Source organism: Tupaia chinensis, unplaced genomic scaffold (assembly GCF_000334495.1).
Source record: "Tupaia chinensis unplaced genomic scaffold, TupChi_1.0 Scaffold143861_1, whole genome shotgun sequence".
NCBI classification, from domain to species: Eukaryota; Metazoa; Chordata; class Mammalia; order Scandentia; family Tupaiidae; genus Tupaia; species Tupaia belangeri.
The window spans coordinates 385,710-399,900 of record NW_006203712.1 but is presented as its reverse complement, the minus strand read 5'-3'; the positions used below and the strand labels follow the sequence as shown (position 1 = coordinate 399,900).

Below are 14,191 nucleotides of genomic sequence, written 5' to 3'. Positions count from 1 at the left end.
TAAGAAATATAACACGTGTGTGTGTGTGTGTGTGTGTGTGTGAGAGAGAGAGAGAGAGAGACCAAAATCCTAAGAAGGAGAAATGGAGGAAAAGGAATTGCAGTGTGACCATTCCTCCAAAAGACAATGAGCACTTACCTTTTTCTGTCAATGAGCTACATAGTTCTGCTGATCTGGAAGAGGTCTGGCTGATCTTGGCTGGGCTTGCTCATGTGGCTATCACCACCTGTCAGGTTTGCTAGAGCTAGTTGTGTGCCTAGGTGCTGACTGGATATGAGCTGATATTTAAGAATCATTAGGCCATGTGTCTCTCAGCCTCTAGGAGGCTAGTGCAGGCTCATTCTTATCATGGTTGGGGAAGACTCCAAGAGAGAAAGGAAATATACAAAGATTCTTGAGGCCTTGGCTTAAAACTGTCTCATTATCCCATCTGCAAAGTTCTATTGGCCAAAGGAAATCACAGGCAAGCCCAGATTCAGAGTAGGAAAAAATAAACTGCACTTTAGTGGAAGACATGGCAAAGTCACAATGCAAGATAATTGGATGCAAGGAAGGAGTGAAGAATCAGAAAAATAAAAAAAAAAAAAAAAAAACTTTAAAAAAAAAAAAAAAGAAAGAAAGAAAGGAGGACCAGCAGGTGACGTGGTGATTAAGGCGCTGGACACTCCCACATGGCCGACCGCAGTTCAAGTCCTGGACCTGGTGGCTTGCTTTCTCACTTTCCCCCCCCCCTCTCTCTCTATCTCTCTCTGTCTCTCTCTGGTTAAGTTAAATCGAATGAGTGAATGAATGAATGAACAGATAAATAGATAAATCTTTAAAAAAAAAAAAAGCTTTCCAACACTGAAGCACTTTCAGTTTATCCAAACAAAATAAAATAACTTCCATTGTCTAAAGAACAGAATATTATCTTTTAAGACAAACATTCTTACAAAAAAACTGTATTTTCCAATATCATCTCTTTAAAGGAAACAGAAACAAGTTTATTATCTTTATTAACCTCTCAGACTACTATTGTCTAAAAACTTCAGAACACACGTAGCATGTATGTCAACTATTCCAAAGACGTCATTTGGATTTCACATGATAAATAGCTACAGTATAGCTTACAGTGGCACAAATATACCTAACATTTAAATACTGCTTTATCCTTTAGATACTCAGAGTTAACAGGAACTGCACAGCTTACAAGGTATTTTAACTAATGTGTGGTCAGTAAGGTCCAGTAAGAGGGACGAGCAGTTGGCATAATGGCTATGTCGCTGGACTCTCATGTACTTCCATGTAGTCAACTGCGGTTTGAGTTCCAGACCCGGTGGCTTAAACTCAAGCCAAGTGCATGTGCGTGCGTGGCCAAAATCCCAAGAGGAGAATGGAGAAGGAATTGCAGCATGGCCATCACCCCGGGGGTGATTTCTCGCTTTCTATGTCTCTGTCTCTCTCTGTCTTTCTGGTGAGTGCACACACCCTGTAGCAAAAACCTCTCCCAAAAAACAGAATTACTTTATTATTATTATTATTTAATTTGCTAAGGGCTCATGCACTCATCAGAGAGAGACAAAATGAGGAAGCAAGTCACTAGATCCAGGACTCAAACTTCAGTCAGCCATGTGGGAGTCCAGCACCTTAACCACCATGCCATCTCCTGGCCCTTACTCTTTTTCCTTATTTCTTTGTTATGATTAGAGTCTGTGTGCATGCATGTGAGCCCTCTTTGGGCCTGGTCATGCCACATCCCCCTTTCTCCAGTTACCTACCCCGTCGAACCTTGTACACTTGTATGTGCCTGGCATATTTCAGAATGACTGGGCCAGGGATTTGAACTATGCTTGCCACGTGAGACCTGCCTTCTCTTGAGCAGCACCTTATCACTGCATCACAAATCCAGCCCCCTTACTTTTTCTTTTATTTATTTTTCCCATGAGTCAGAGAGATAGCACTTCGGTAGGTCATGATGCTGCAGAATGTCCTCAGCTTTCAGCCAACTCCAAATCATGGGCAGGTGTAGCCTAGCATACTCGGGGAGGTCTCTGGGTGCAAGCCGGGAACCTTCCTGTGTGGGTCAGCGTCGTAGAATGTCACATTTTATCATACCGAACATGGGGAACAGTGGGTGCAAAGGCCCTGAGGCCAGCACTTGCTTGCATGTTTGACAAACAGGAAGGAGGCCGGGGTGACTGGAGCAGTTGAGTGGGTAGGAGTTAGTAGGAGAGAAGGCCTGAGAAGTAAGAGGGATTACAGATGGGGTGAGGCCTTGTGAGTGAGGTAGGAACCATTGAAACGTTCGCCTAGAGGAGTAACACATCCGAATAACTTTTAACAGATTCTGGCTGCAAGATGTATATGAGAAACAGGTAGATAATGGTGGCTCACATGAGAGCAAAAGCAGTGGAAGACGTGAGATTCTGGGTGTCGTGTTGTAGGCAGACCTGACAAAATTCACCTAGCGTTTGGTTTTGGGTGTGAGGAAAACATGTTAGGGATAACTAAGGTTTCTGCCCAGATCAGCAGTGGGAGAGAAAAACGAAGAAAGTTCATTGGGAACGTTAGGTTCACAGTGCCAAGCAGACATCAGAAATGTCAGTACAGAGGGCCAGCCCTGTCGCCTAGTGGTTAAAGGAGCAGGATCCCACATTGCTGACTGCAGTTAGAGTCCTGGCTCCAGTAGCTTGAAAAACATGCCAGAAACATATGTGCTGTGCCCCCGAATCCCAGCAGGAAGGAGAAAAGAAGAGATTGTGTTGTAATCACCCTGTTGAGCTGCTTTCTCTGTCTCCCTTTGTCTCTTCGGAAAATGCACAAGCTCTCTAACAATTAAAATAAATAATTAAAAGAAAACTGGCCCTGTGGCCTAGTGGTTGAGGAAACCAGATCCCAAAGGGCCAACTGCATGGTTTAAGTCCCAGCCCTGACAGCTCCAGAAACAGGGCACATGTATGCCCGAAGTCCTATAGGTTGGACAAGTGGAGGAGAAGGGACTGCGGCATGGCCATTCCTCATTGCGTAGTGCTTTCTCACTCACTCTCCCTGTCTCTTTCGCGCTCTGACAAGTGCACGCACCCTCTGACAATTAAAAAAGATGGCATAATGGCTACATTGCTAGACTCCCATGAGGTCAACCATGGTTCGAGTCCTGGATCCAGCAGCTTAAAATTCATGCCAGGCATGTGTGTGTGTGTGTGCCTAAAATCGCAAGAGGAGAATGGACAAGGGATTGCAGCATGACCATCCTCCCTGGGGTGGTGATTTCTCACTTTCTGTGTCTCTCTGGTGAGCGCACGCACCTTATAGCAAAAATCTCTCTCTCAAAAAAAAAGAGGGGGAACCAGCAGTTAGTGTAATGGCTATGTTGCTGGACTTCCACATAGTCGACCGCGGTTCGTGTCCCGGACCCGGTGGCTTAAAACTCACGCCGGGCGCGTGTGCGTGCGTGTGTGTCTGCCCAAGATCCCTAGAGGAGAATGGAGGAGAAGGGATTGCAGTGTGACCATCCCCCCTGGGGGGTGATTTCTTGCTTTCTGTCTCTCTGTCTGTCTCTGTCTGTCTGGCGAGCGCACGTGCCCTATAGTGAAAACCTCTCCAAAAAAAAGAGGGACCAGCAGTTGGCATGATGGCTATGTCACTGGACTCCCATGTAGTTGACTGTGGTTCAAGTCCCGGACCCAATGGCTTAAACTCATGCCTGGTGTGTGTGCATGCGTGCCCAAGATCCTGAGAGAAGAATGGAGAAGGGATTGCGGCGTGGCCATCCCCCCGGGGAGTGATTTCTTGCTCTCTGTCTTTCTCTGTCTTTCTGGCGAGTGCACACACCCTATAGCAAAAACCTCTCCCAAAAAAAAAAACAGTCACTAGTGTCAGCTAAAGCCTGGTGTGCACCTAGCACCTAGCACGTAGCAGGCAGTGGTCTGAGTGTCACTTGAATTGTCAGTTTATCCTCACGAGAAGGCTGTGAGAGCTGTGTCGTTATCTCCTTTCACAGACAGGAAACAGGTAGAGAAGGGAAGTGAGTGTTCAGCACTGTGGCCGACCCCCCTGAAGCAGGGAGGGTGTGGGTGAGGCCTCCCTGCTGTCTCCCCAGGTGACACCTCCGTTCTGGCGGGTGTTTACGGGCCAGCCGAAGTGAAGGTCAGCAAGGAGATCTTCAACAAGGCGACACTTGAAGTGATCCTGAGGCCGAAGATCGGGCTACCTGGTAACTAGGCCCAGCTGTGGGGACTCCTGCCTGGCTCCTGCCCACCTGCCAGCCCCACTCTCCACTCCCCCGTCAGTTCCCCTTAGCTGTTCACATATCTTTTTCCAACTGTCAGGCTCTGTGTTTCAGTTTCTATCTGCCTCTGATTTCTCCCTTCCCCAATTTTCTCTTCTCTGCCTTCAACTCTCCTTCTTTCTATTAGCCTGCTTATCACTCTCTATGGGCCAGGCCACTGGGGCATGAGCGGGCAGCCACCAAGACATGAGAACTCCCAGCTTGGCCTCACCCAGCCTAGCTTTGCCCAGCTTTCCCTGGTGGGTGCCGGAGGGAGCAGGGGAGTAAATTGCAGTTAGGGCCAGCCTCCTGCCCTCTGCAAGTCTGGCAGCACTCAGGTTTCTCCCCGCTGTCCAAGGCTGTCCAGGGCTGAGACTTCAGGTCCTTTCCAGAGGGCTGGTCAGGGGCCCATGAAGAATGGGAGCCATGTGGAAAGGAGGAGCCTGACAGTCGTGTGTGCCCTCCCCTCCCCCCAATTTCCCCAGGTGTGGCAGAGAAGACCCGGGAGCGACTTATCAGGAACACATGTGAGGCCGTGGTGCTGGGGGCATTGCACCCCCGCACCTCCATCACCGTGGTACTGCAGGTTGTCAGCGATGCTGGTTCTGTATCCTTCCTTCCAGGCTGCCTCCTCCAGGAAGTCCTCCCAAACCTCCTGATTGCCTCCCTCCTGATGACCACCTACATACCCTATGCTAGCCAGGAAACCTCCAACACCTGATAGGCACCAGCCTGTAGAAGAACAGCAAGTGTAGCCTGCATGCCTCACACCCAGTATCTTAGCCCTCACAGCATGTGAGTCATCATAATCCCCATGTAAGTGCCAGAAGGTGACGAGGTGGTGAAGGCACTGGATCCCATGTGGCCAGCTATGCAAGGTTTTTGTTTTTTGTTTTTTGATTTTTGGGTTTTTCTTTTAAGAATTATTCATTTAACTTTATTTATTATTACTATTATTATTATAAATTTGACCAGAGAGAGAGAGATGGAAAGTGAGAAAACAAACTGCCAGGTCTGGGACTCGAATCACATTCAGCCATGTGGGGAGTCCAGTGCCTTCACCACTACGCCGCCTGCCAGCCCCGACTGTGCAATTTGAGTCCCAGATCCAGTGGCTTGAAGAGTATGCTGGGCACATGTGCGTGCATGCCCAAAATCCCAAGAGGAGAATGGAGGAGAAGGGATTGCAGCATGGCCATTCCCCCTAGGGAGTGATTTCTCACTTTCCCTCTTTCTGGGTTTCTCTCCAGGAAGCACCAAAACTTTAGAAAATTAAAATAATAAATAAGTAATCCCCATACAGAACTAGGACTTTGGCCCAAGCCACATGGTTCTAGAGGACCCAGACCCTGGCAGAGGAGTGTTCTTGTGTTCCCGTGTTTCTGGTTAGGAAATTAAGGTCCAGAGAGGGGAAGCAGCTTGCCCAAAGTCACACAGCTCCAAGGCTGCTGCAGCACGACTCAACACCACGTCTGTCTCCTGGCACCCTAATGTGAATTTGAGGTCCTCAGTGCTGAGGGAGCCCTGAGCACTCAGAGTGGTTGGTCAGGGGCTTGGCTTTAAAAGGTCCCTGGAGTTTAGAAGAGCAAGGCTGAGGGTGAGGACCAGTCACAGGCACTTCCAGAGGGCGACACTGGTGGGGTGGCTCTGAGTTGGGTGGGAGGAGAGAGGGGCTGTCATGGCCCCTTTTACAGAGGTGGAAGCTGAAGCTCACAGGAAGGGGCAGGGTCTATAGCAGGGTGAAACCGATGGTTTCTAAAGCTAGGGCCCCCAGCTTGTCCTCTGTGCTAAGCACGGGGAAGAAAGATGTGGGGAAACTGAGGCAGAGGCAGCTGTCTGACTGCTGGTCTGTGCTCTCCTTCCACGCCACCCCTGACTGAGCTCCCTAAGGGCAGCAGTGATGTGACTCCTTCCTATCATCCTGCCAGCTTTTTCATCACAGTTGGCGGCTGCCTGCAAGCCTCCCAGGTTCGAGGGCCTGCTTTACTGGTACCTCCCTGTGTAACCTTGGGAGCGTTCTTCCCCTTCTCCAGCTGTTTCCCTGAAGGTGTGCAGTATGTATGTCTGTACATGTTGCCTGGTGCATGTGATGTGCTTGGTACGTACTTCAGAACATAACTTCAATATGGTGTGATCCCCGTGTAGCAGATGGGATTGAGACAGAGTAAATCACTTGCTAGAGGTCACACAGGTGAGAGAGCAAAGCCAGCTCCAAAACCCAGTGTTCCTTGATGCCACTCTGCCATGTTGCCTGTGACCCATTAGTGACATCAGCCATGGCCATTGGCAGGACAAAGGGGGGTGTGTGTCAGTGTGTTTTGCTGGTCAGTCCTACAGTAGGGACTTTCCTTAACTGCTCCCGTTGTGCACAGCTCTTGGCCTGTTGCCTGAATGCCACCTGCATGGCCCTGGTGGATGCAGGTGTGCCCATGCAAGCGCTCTTCTGTGGGGTCACCTGCACCCTGGACTCTGATGGGGCCCTTGTGCTGGACCCCACAGCCAAGCAAGAAAAGGTAGGTGTGAAGACCAGGGTGGCTGGAGGGTGGTGGTCAGAAAGGTGTCCCTCTCTGCCTCTAGGCACTTTTCTGCAAAACTGCTGGCTCAAGCCACCTCCATGCCATGGGTAAACTCTGCCCTGTTGCCCGGGCCATTCACCCGCAGATACTGGAAACCCAGTGCAAACTTGAGTACTCAAAAAGGATGGATTGGCTCAAGTTACCTACCTGAGGACGGAGGCCTAGCTATTACAGAACCAAGACTTCAAATACCATCGGTTTCCTGCTTCATGTCTCATCTGCTTGTTTCTGCACATTGGCTTCATTCCCTCTGGCCAACATCTTTCCCGAGGCTGGAGTTGGTCTCCTGAGTGCCATGCTGCCACCATCTTTTTTTTTTCTGATATTTTTGCCATAGGGCTCATGTGTTTACCAGAGAGAGGGAAAGACAGATCACCCCCCAAGGGGATGGCTATACCATAGTCCTTTCTCTCCCATTTTCCACTTGGGATTTGGGGCATGCAAGCACATATGCCCAGTATGATTTTCAAGCCACCAGGTCCTGGATTTGAACATAGTCGGCCACGTGGGAGTCCAGCACCTTAACTACTATGCCACCTGCTAGACTCAACATGCTTCCATCTTAAGAGACTCAAAACAAAGGGGAAGAAAAGAGCTGTCTTCATCGGCTCAAGTTCAGTGTGTTCTGGGGCCTTGGTGGTTCTGAGTTAACTGTCCGGTATGTCCAATCAGGAAATGAGAAAAGAGCTGAGACATTTCAGAGGGAGTTGATGACAGTATAGGAAAAGCTAGAGGAGCAGAGGAAGGTAATGCCCAGAGAGTAGCAGCCTACGGGCTCCAGGCAAGCCCATGAGCCAGCCCGTTCTGTGCTGTTGGAGACATCATCACCATTGATCCTGGATACACGAAGGATGCCCTGCCTCTGTTCTGGTCAAAGTCCAGCCAGGGTTATGGCAACTGCTGCTGTCAAGGACTAGGTGCTCCTCTTCCTTCCAATCTCCCCTAGACTGCTGGTGGAATCTAATGAGCAAAGGAGTCCAGGAGATAGTTTGGTGCCTTCCAGCCCCTGGGAGAGCACAGAGGGTGGGTGGGAAGCTGAGAGGCAGCAGGTTAAAGGCCAGCACTGTGGGGTCAGCAGGTAGTGCAGTGGTTGAGGTGCCACACGGTTCCTACACGGCCAACCATCGTCAAAGTCCTGGACCCGAAGGCTTGAAAATCACACCAAGCAGGGCCAGCAGGAGGCATGATGGTTAAAGGCACTGGACTCCCACATGACCGACTACAGTTTGAATCCCAAATCTGGAGGCTTGAAAATCACACCAGGCATGTGTTGTGTGCATGCCCAAAATGCTGAAGAGAATGGAGAAGGGATTGTGGTGTGGCCATCCCCCTCCCAGGGGAGGGGGGTGTGTCATTTCTCACTTAGTCTCTGTCTCTCCAGTGAGCCCAAGTGCCCTATGCCAAAAATAAACTTAAAAAAAAAGGGGGGGGACCAGCACTGTGGCTTCTCCCCCCACCCCATGGGGCAGGACTATTGTGCTTGGATTAAGGGGAGCAGTTCTACAGAGGAGAGGTAGAGAGCTGTTACCCTGGGAAGCGGGGACAAGCGGTGTGGAGGTAGGAATTACACATGATGTGTGAGTGCCTGGCCATGGGAAAGGTGAGGCCTTGAGGCTGAGGGCCTGGAGTCCGCTTTATGAGCCTGACTGAGATTTTATCAGTGGGGAGGGTCTCAGGCCCCCCACTACCTTCCACACTGTCCCTAGGAGGCCCGAGCAGTCCTGACCTTTGCACTGGACAGCGTGGAGCGGAAGCTGCTGATGTCAACCACCAAGGGACTCTACTCCAACGCTGAGGTACCAGGGTGGGGCTGAGGGTAGCAGCCAGGACCTTCCTTCCCACCTCGACGTGAGGTCTCGTCTGTGCTCTAAAGAGGGAGTTTCCTTTGAGGAACCAGCAGTTAGCATAATGGCTATGTCACTGGACTCCCATATAGTCGACCATGGTTCGCGTCCCGGACCCGGTGGTTTAAATCCACGCCAGGCGCATGTGCGTGCGTGCCCAAGATCCCGAGAGGAGAATGGAGGAGAAGGGATTGTGGCGTGGCCATCCCCCCTGGGGGGTGATTTCTCGCTTTCCGTCTCTCTGTCTGTCTCTGTCTGGCAAGCGCACGCGCCCTATAGCAAAAATCTCTCCAAAATGAAAAAAGGGGGGGGGAGTTTCCTTTGTAACCACTAGGAACTTGGTGAAAATGTGAAAGGAGTTTATGAGATAGGAAAAAAGAGGAGGAGCCAGTTTGACATCAGGAAGTAGGGGCATCAGGACCCCCTGCTCCCAGCCCAGAGTGATAAGCCAACAGGAATTCTAGGTCTTTAAGGAAACTGTTGGGCCAGACAGTCCTCAAGTGCATTTCCAACGAGAAGATCTGATGAATCTAGAATACGGGCAGCACAGAAGTGGGCCCTCTGATTCCACGGCTGTTGAGATCGGCGTCAAAAAGCTCATGGCTCTAAAATCCAAAGACCTCCAGTTCCATGAACTATAAGGTTCCTTGGCTCTGTGAAGTTAGGTTCCGTTCCAGGGTGTCGAGATGCCTGATCCCACTGGAGGGTCCACTGCCAGAATCGATCCCAGAGACCCTTGCCTTCTCGTTTTCTCGCAGAGCTCATGAAAGTGGGAAAGGAGGAAGTGCACTTGAAATCATCTCCTCACTTGCGCTGCCTAGGGCTGGGGGTGATGAGATGAGGGGGGAAGTGGTCAGTCTGGGGGCTCTGGGAGGCAGGTGGGGTCACCTGGTTGGGGCGTGGGTGCCGGGCTGGCCCCCAGCACTGAGCATGCTCTCCCCTCCCAGTTCCATCAGTGCCTGGCTGCGGCCCAGGCTGCTTCACAGCACGTCTTCCGCTTCTACCGGGAATCACTGCAGAGGCGTTACTCCAAGAGCTGAGGCCGGCTGGGGCAGGGTGGCCCTCCCACCGCCACCACCTAAAGCAAACCGCAAACCAGCCTTGCTGCTGCCCCTGTGTGCCTGCGTGAGCCTGGGCTCGGGAGCTATAGGAACCTCTGCAGAGGACAGAGCTGCAGCCCCTGGGCCCAAGGCATAGACCCTCTCCCCATGAGGATAACATCAAAAGGCACTCGCGTTTATAGAGTGAGTGAGTCCCTGTTCGATCACTCTAACAGAAGTCTGTGGAGCCCCTTCCCGCAGGTTCTGCCAGATGCCGAGACACTGGCGTGAGTCAGAGCCCCCCATGCCCTGTTTGGGGAGCAGTGGGGTGATGACAAATAAAATGTGTTTGTCAGGTGGTGGTACGCACTCTGCAAAGGTGAATCGCAGGGAAGAGGAGTCTGGGACTCCATTGAGGACAGCGAAGTCACTACCTCAGTAAGGACACTGTTGTGGGAAGGGGGAAAAGGAGTGAGTTCTGGGGTAACAGGGTAGATTCCCCCACACTGCCCCAGCATCAAGGGCCGGCAAGGCCAGTGAGGCTGGAACCAAGGACAGAGAGGAGTAGGCTGTGGGCTGCTTTAGAACGGAAAAACCTGAAACTGCGCGATTCATCAGAATAGAGGTTAATTCAGCTCACAGTTTTGGGGGTCAAGGGTCACACTTGGTGGGAGTCTTCTCGTTGGTGGGGCCCCAGGGTGGCATAACATGTCACATGGCGTGTGAGTGTCCATGTCTCTGTCTCCTAACAAACTCACGAGTGTCTCGTCGTGGGGCCCCACCCTGATCCCATTCTCCTCCCAAAGGCCCCACCTCTCAGCGCCATAGTTGGAGTCTCTCTCCATGTCCTTAATCCCGTCACAATCAGACCTCGGCACACAAATGTTGGCGTGTTCAAACCAGAGCATGGGGTCAGAGAGGGAAAGGGTGCAGGGTGCACGCGGCCCCATGGCCGGGGAGGGATCTGGCTTCCTGTGTGGCTTTACCCCGCCCAACCACCCCAGGATGTGGGGCCATTATTACAGTTCCTGTTCAGAAGTGGAAAAAGAAGAGCAGAAGCCAACCGGTGAGCTGCTTGGGCTCTCCACTGCCTAGCCAGCAGTGGGACGGCAGTACAGTCCCACACCCTCCCTCTTAAGACAAAGCCCAGGGATGCCAGCATGCTCTGGACCATGTCCCCCATCTGTAAATGAATCAAGGCTCGCTGTGCCCAGGCATGGGGTGGTGGCACCCCCTACAGGGCATTTGGAAATACAGGGTACGTTTAGGTTCCCACTTGGCTGCCCCTGCACCACCTATACCTGCCAGAGTATTTCGTAGTTGAGAGCCACTGCTAGGTGAGCTACACAAAGGATTTCTGTCCTGGGGCCAACACCATGGCCTACTGGCTATTTGATGTTTCAAATCCCAGCTGCAGTAGCTTGAAACACCCTGGGCACGTGTGCATGCATGTCCCAAATCCTGACAGGATGGAGAAATGCAGAAGGGACTGTGCAGTGACCACACCTCATTGGGAGGTGCCTTCTCCATCTCTGGTGAGTGCGTGCCCTTCCACCAATTAAACAGCAATGAGGAGTAACCGGCCCACAGCTGGGTCACACAGCGAACCCTGGGGGCCGCTGACATCTGGGGGTTTTTCATGTCTACCAAGCCCTCTACTGCACACTTCACATGCTCGAACCCGCTCATAGAATTCCCAGCTGCCCCACTGGGAGAGCCCAGTCTTTATCCCCAGTAACTAAGGAAGAAACGTGTAAATATCTTTAGCTTGAAATGATGCTCCGTCAGATACTCAGAGGAACACTAAATGAGGAATAGGATTTTCATCTAGCAAGGCCCATTGGGGTGGCGTTAGAGGAAACAACTGCGTAATCTCTGACATGGAAACAGCAGGCTCTCCGTGTGCCCCACTCGGCCTGCGCAGGTGCCAGCACGAAGGCTTCCTAAGGCTCTGTCCCACTCCGGATCCCAGGACATTGCATTTGGAAGAGGCTGCCTCCACTCCAGGCAGGGCTGATGAGAGTCCTGGGAAGGAGGATTTAAGCTTTTTGGGGTACTTAGCTGCCTATACTGCTGGGGCTGTTTTTCTCTCCAAGAAGGGAGTGAGCCCCTGAGCACAGTTACATCTCAATTTTATCTTTTTTTTTAATTTCACTATAAGACCTGTGTTCTCACCAGAGAGGATGGGGAGTGAGGAATCACCCCCCCCAGGGAGGTAGGCCACACCACTATCCCTTCTCCCCTCAGAATTTTGGGCACTTGCACACAAAAGGCCCAGCATGTTTCTCGAGCCCCAGGTCTGGGACTTGAATTGCATAGTGGGATCCAGCAACCTGAACGTCCACACCATCTCCTGGCCCATCTTCCCTATGGCTGTCTAACTCAGTTATTTCTACCACTTGTTAAAAGAGCTCAGAAGGGACCAACAGTTGGTTTAATGGCTATGTCACTAGGCTCCCAAGTAGCTGACCGCAGTTCGAGTCCCAGACCGGGTGGCTTAAACTCACACCAGGCACATGTGCATGCATGCCCAAGATCCCAAGAGGAGAATGAAGGAGAAGGGATTGCAGTGTGGCCATCCCCCCTGGGGGGTGATTTCTCGCTTTCTGTCTCTCTGTCTCTCTCTGGCAAGCATATGTGCCCTATAACAAAAACCTCTCCAAAAAAAAGGGTTCGAGTCCCGGATCTGGTGGTTTAAACTCATGCCGGGTGTGTGTGCATGCGTACCCAAGATACCAAGAGGAAAATGGAAGACAAGGGATTACAGCGTGGTCATCCCCCATGGGGGCTGATTTCTTGCTTTCTGTCTGTCTCTCCAGCAAGCACACACCCTAAAGCAAAAATCTAATTTAAAAAAAAAAAAAAAAAAGCTGAGAGACCAAGCAGACAGCCCTTTTTAAGTGTATGATGGGACTTCAGAATGTTTTTGGAAAAGGGAATTCAATACGAGTTTATTGGGACCAGCAGTTAACGTAATGACTACGTCGCTGGACTCCCGTGTAGCCGACCACAGTTCGAGTCCCAGACCCGGTGAGTTTACTCACACCGGGCACATGTGCGTGCGTGCCCAAGATCCTGAGAGGAGAATGGAGGAGAAGGGATTGCGGTGTGGCCACCCCCCCGGGGAATGATTTCCCGCTTTCTGTCTCTCTGTCTCTCTCTGTCTTTCTGGTGAGTGCACGCGCCCTATAGCAAAAACCGCTCCGAAAAAAAAATACAAGTTTATTCAAAAAAAAAAAATTTTTTTTTTTTTTTTTTTTTTTTTTTTTTTTTTTTTTTTTTTTTTGATTGCAAGAGAATCCCACATGCTGGCCAGAGACGGAGAGGGAGGGCGAGGGACAAAGCACCCCCTACTGGGTATGGTCGCAGCACAGTCCACTCAGAATTTCTCCATCCCATCAGGATTTTGAGCACATACATACACATGAACCCAGAATGTTTTTCAAGCCACAGGGGCTGGGACCCAAATCATGGTTGGCCACGTGGGGATCTAGCTCCTTAACCACTAGACTACAGGGCTGGCTTCCCAAACTTTTTGAATTTAAGTGTAGTTTTTCCATAATTATTTCTAGTTTTACAGGTTTTTTACTTAAGGCATGCGTGCTCGCTGGAGAGAGAGAGACAAGAGGGAAAGTGAGAAATCACTCCTTGAGGGGACGGCCATGCTGCAATGCCTTCTCTATTCTCCTCATGGGATTTTGGGCACGCGCACACACACACGTGCCCAGGTTGAGTTTCAGGCCACCAGGTCTGGGACTCCAATCATAGCTCTGTGAGAGTCCAGCGATGTAACTGCTATGCCATCTGCTGGCCCCCATAATTATTTTCACTGAGCTTTCTGAAAACTCCTTGTAGGGCACATTTAATCATCACAGCCCACGTTGTGGGGGAAAAAAAAACATTTTGTAGACAAGCGAAAGTGAGGCTCAAAGAGACGTCACTTGGGTTGAGTACACAGCCCACAGGTGCAGACGGACTTGCACTCAGCTCGCTCTAGTTCTCCAGTAACCACCAGTTTTGTGGAGGGAACATTCTGCAATTTAGAACCCCCCACGCACACACCAACGGCCCCTTCTCCAGCTCTGAGGACTCAGGGACACTCGGGATGCCCCCCACATACACACCAACAGCCCCTTCCACTTTCCCACACACACGGACAGACTCAGGTGTGGCTGCAAGGCCGACTTATTTAATCTCGTGTCGCCGCCACACAGTGAGCGGTGACCACAGAGGGGAGAGGGCTGTCCACCTCACTCCTGTTTCTGGGTGCTACCGCCGCTGCTGTCTCTCCACCAGGATTCTCCACTCTCTTCCTACAGACGTGCTGGGTTGCCGGCCCCTGGGTTCACAGTAAGGGCTGCAGGCGCAACTAGGGTGGGTCTCGTGAGGCAAGGTAGGCGGCCAGGGTCACCAGGGCGGCTGCGTATGTGCACACACCCAGCCCGACAGCGAGGACCCCCAGCAAGAAGGCTCGGCGGGAGGCGG

At 51.3% G+C, this 14,191-nt stretch overlaps 2 protein-coding genes across 2 annotated transcripts in view; one reads left to right on the top strand and one right to left on the bottom strand.

Annotated features, from left to right (window-relative positions):
* The window catches only part of EXOSC5 (exosome component 5), a 21,122-nt gene extending 11,057 nt beyond the window's left edge, over positions 1-10,065 (top strand). The window contains exons 2-6 of the mRNA XM_006165275.3: positions 4,079-4,192; positions 4,732-4,853; positions 6,619-6,759; positions 8,529-8,618; positions 9,614-10,065. Of these exons, the coding sequence (XP_006165337.1) occupies positions 4,079-4,192; positions 4,732-4,853; positions 6,619-6,759; positions 8,529-8,618; positions 9,614-9,706 (560 nt within the window). The 3' untranslated portion in view covers positions 9,707-10,065. The remainder of the gene's footprint in view (positions 1-4,078; positions 4,193-4,731; positions 4,854-6,618; positions 6,760-8,528; positions 8,619-9,613) is intronic.
* The window catches only part of TMEM91 (transmembrane protein 91), an 11,091-nt gene continuing 5,788 nt past the window's right edge, over positions 8,889-14,191 (bottom strand). Inside the window, exon 4 of the mRNA XM_014582854.2 lies at positions 8,889-9,489. Within this exon, the coding sequence (XP_014438340.1) occupies positions 9,484-9,489 (6 nt within the window). The 3' untranslated portion in view covers positions 8,889-9,483. The remainder of the gene's footprint in view (positions 9,490-14,191) is intronic.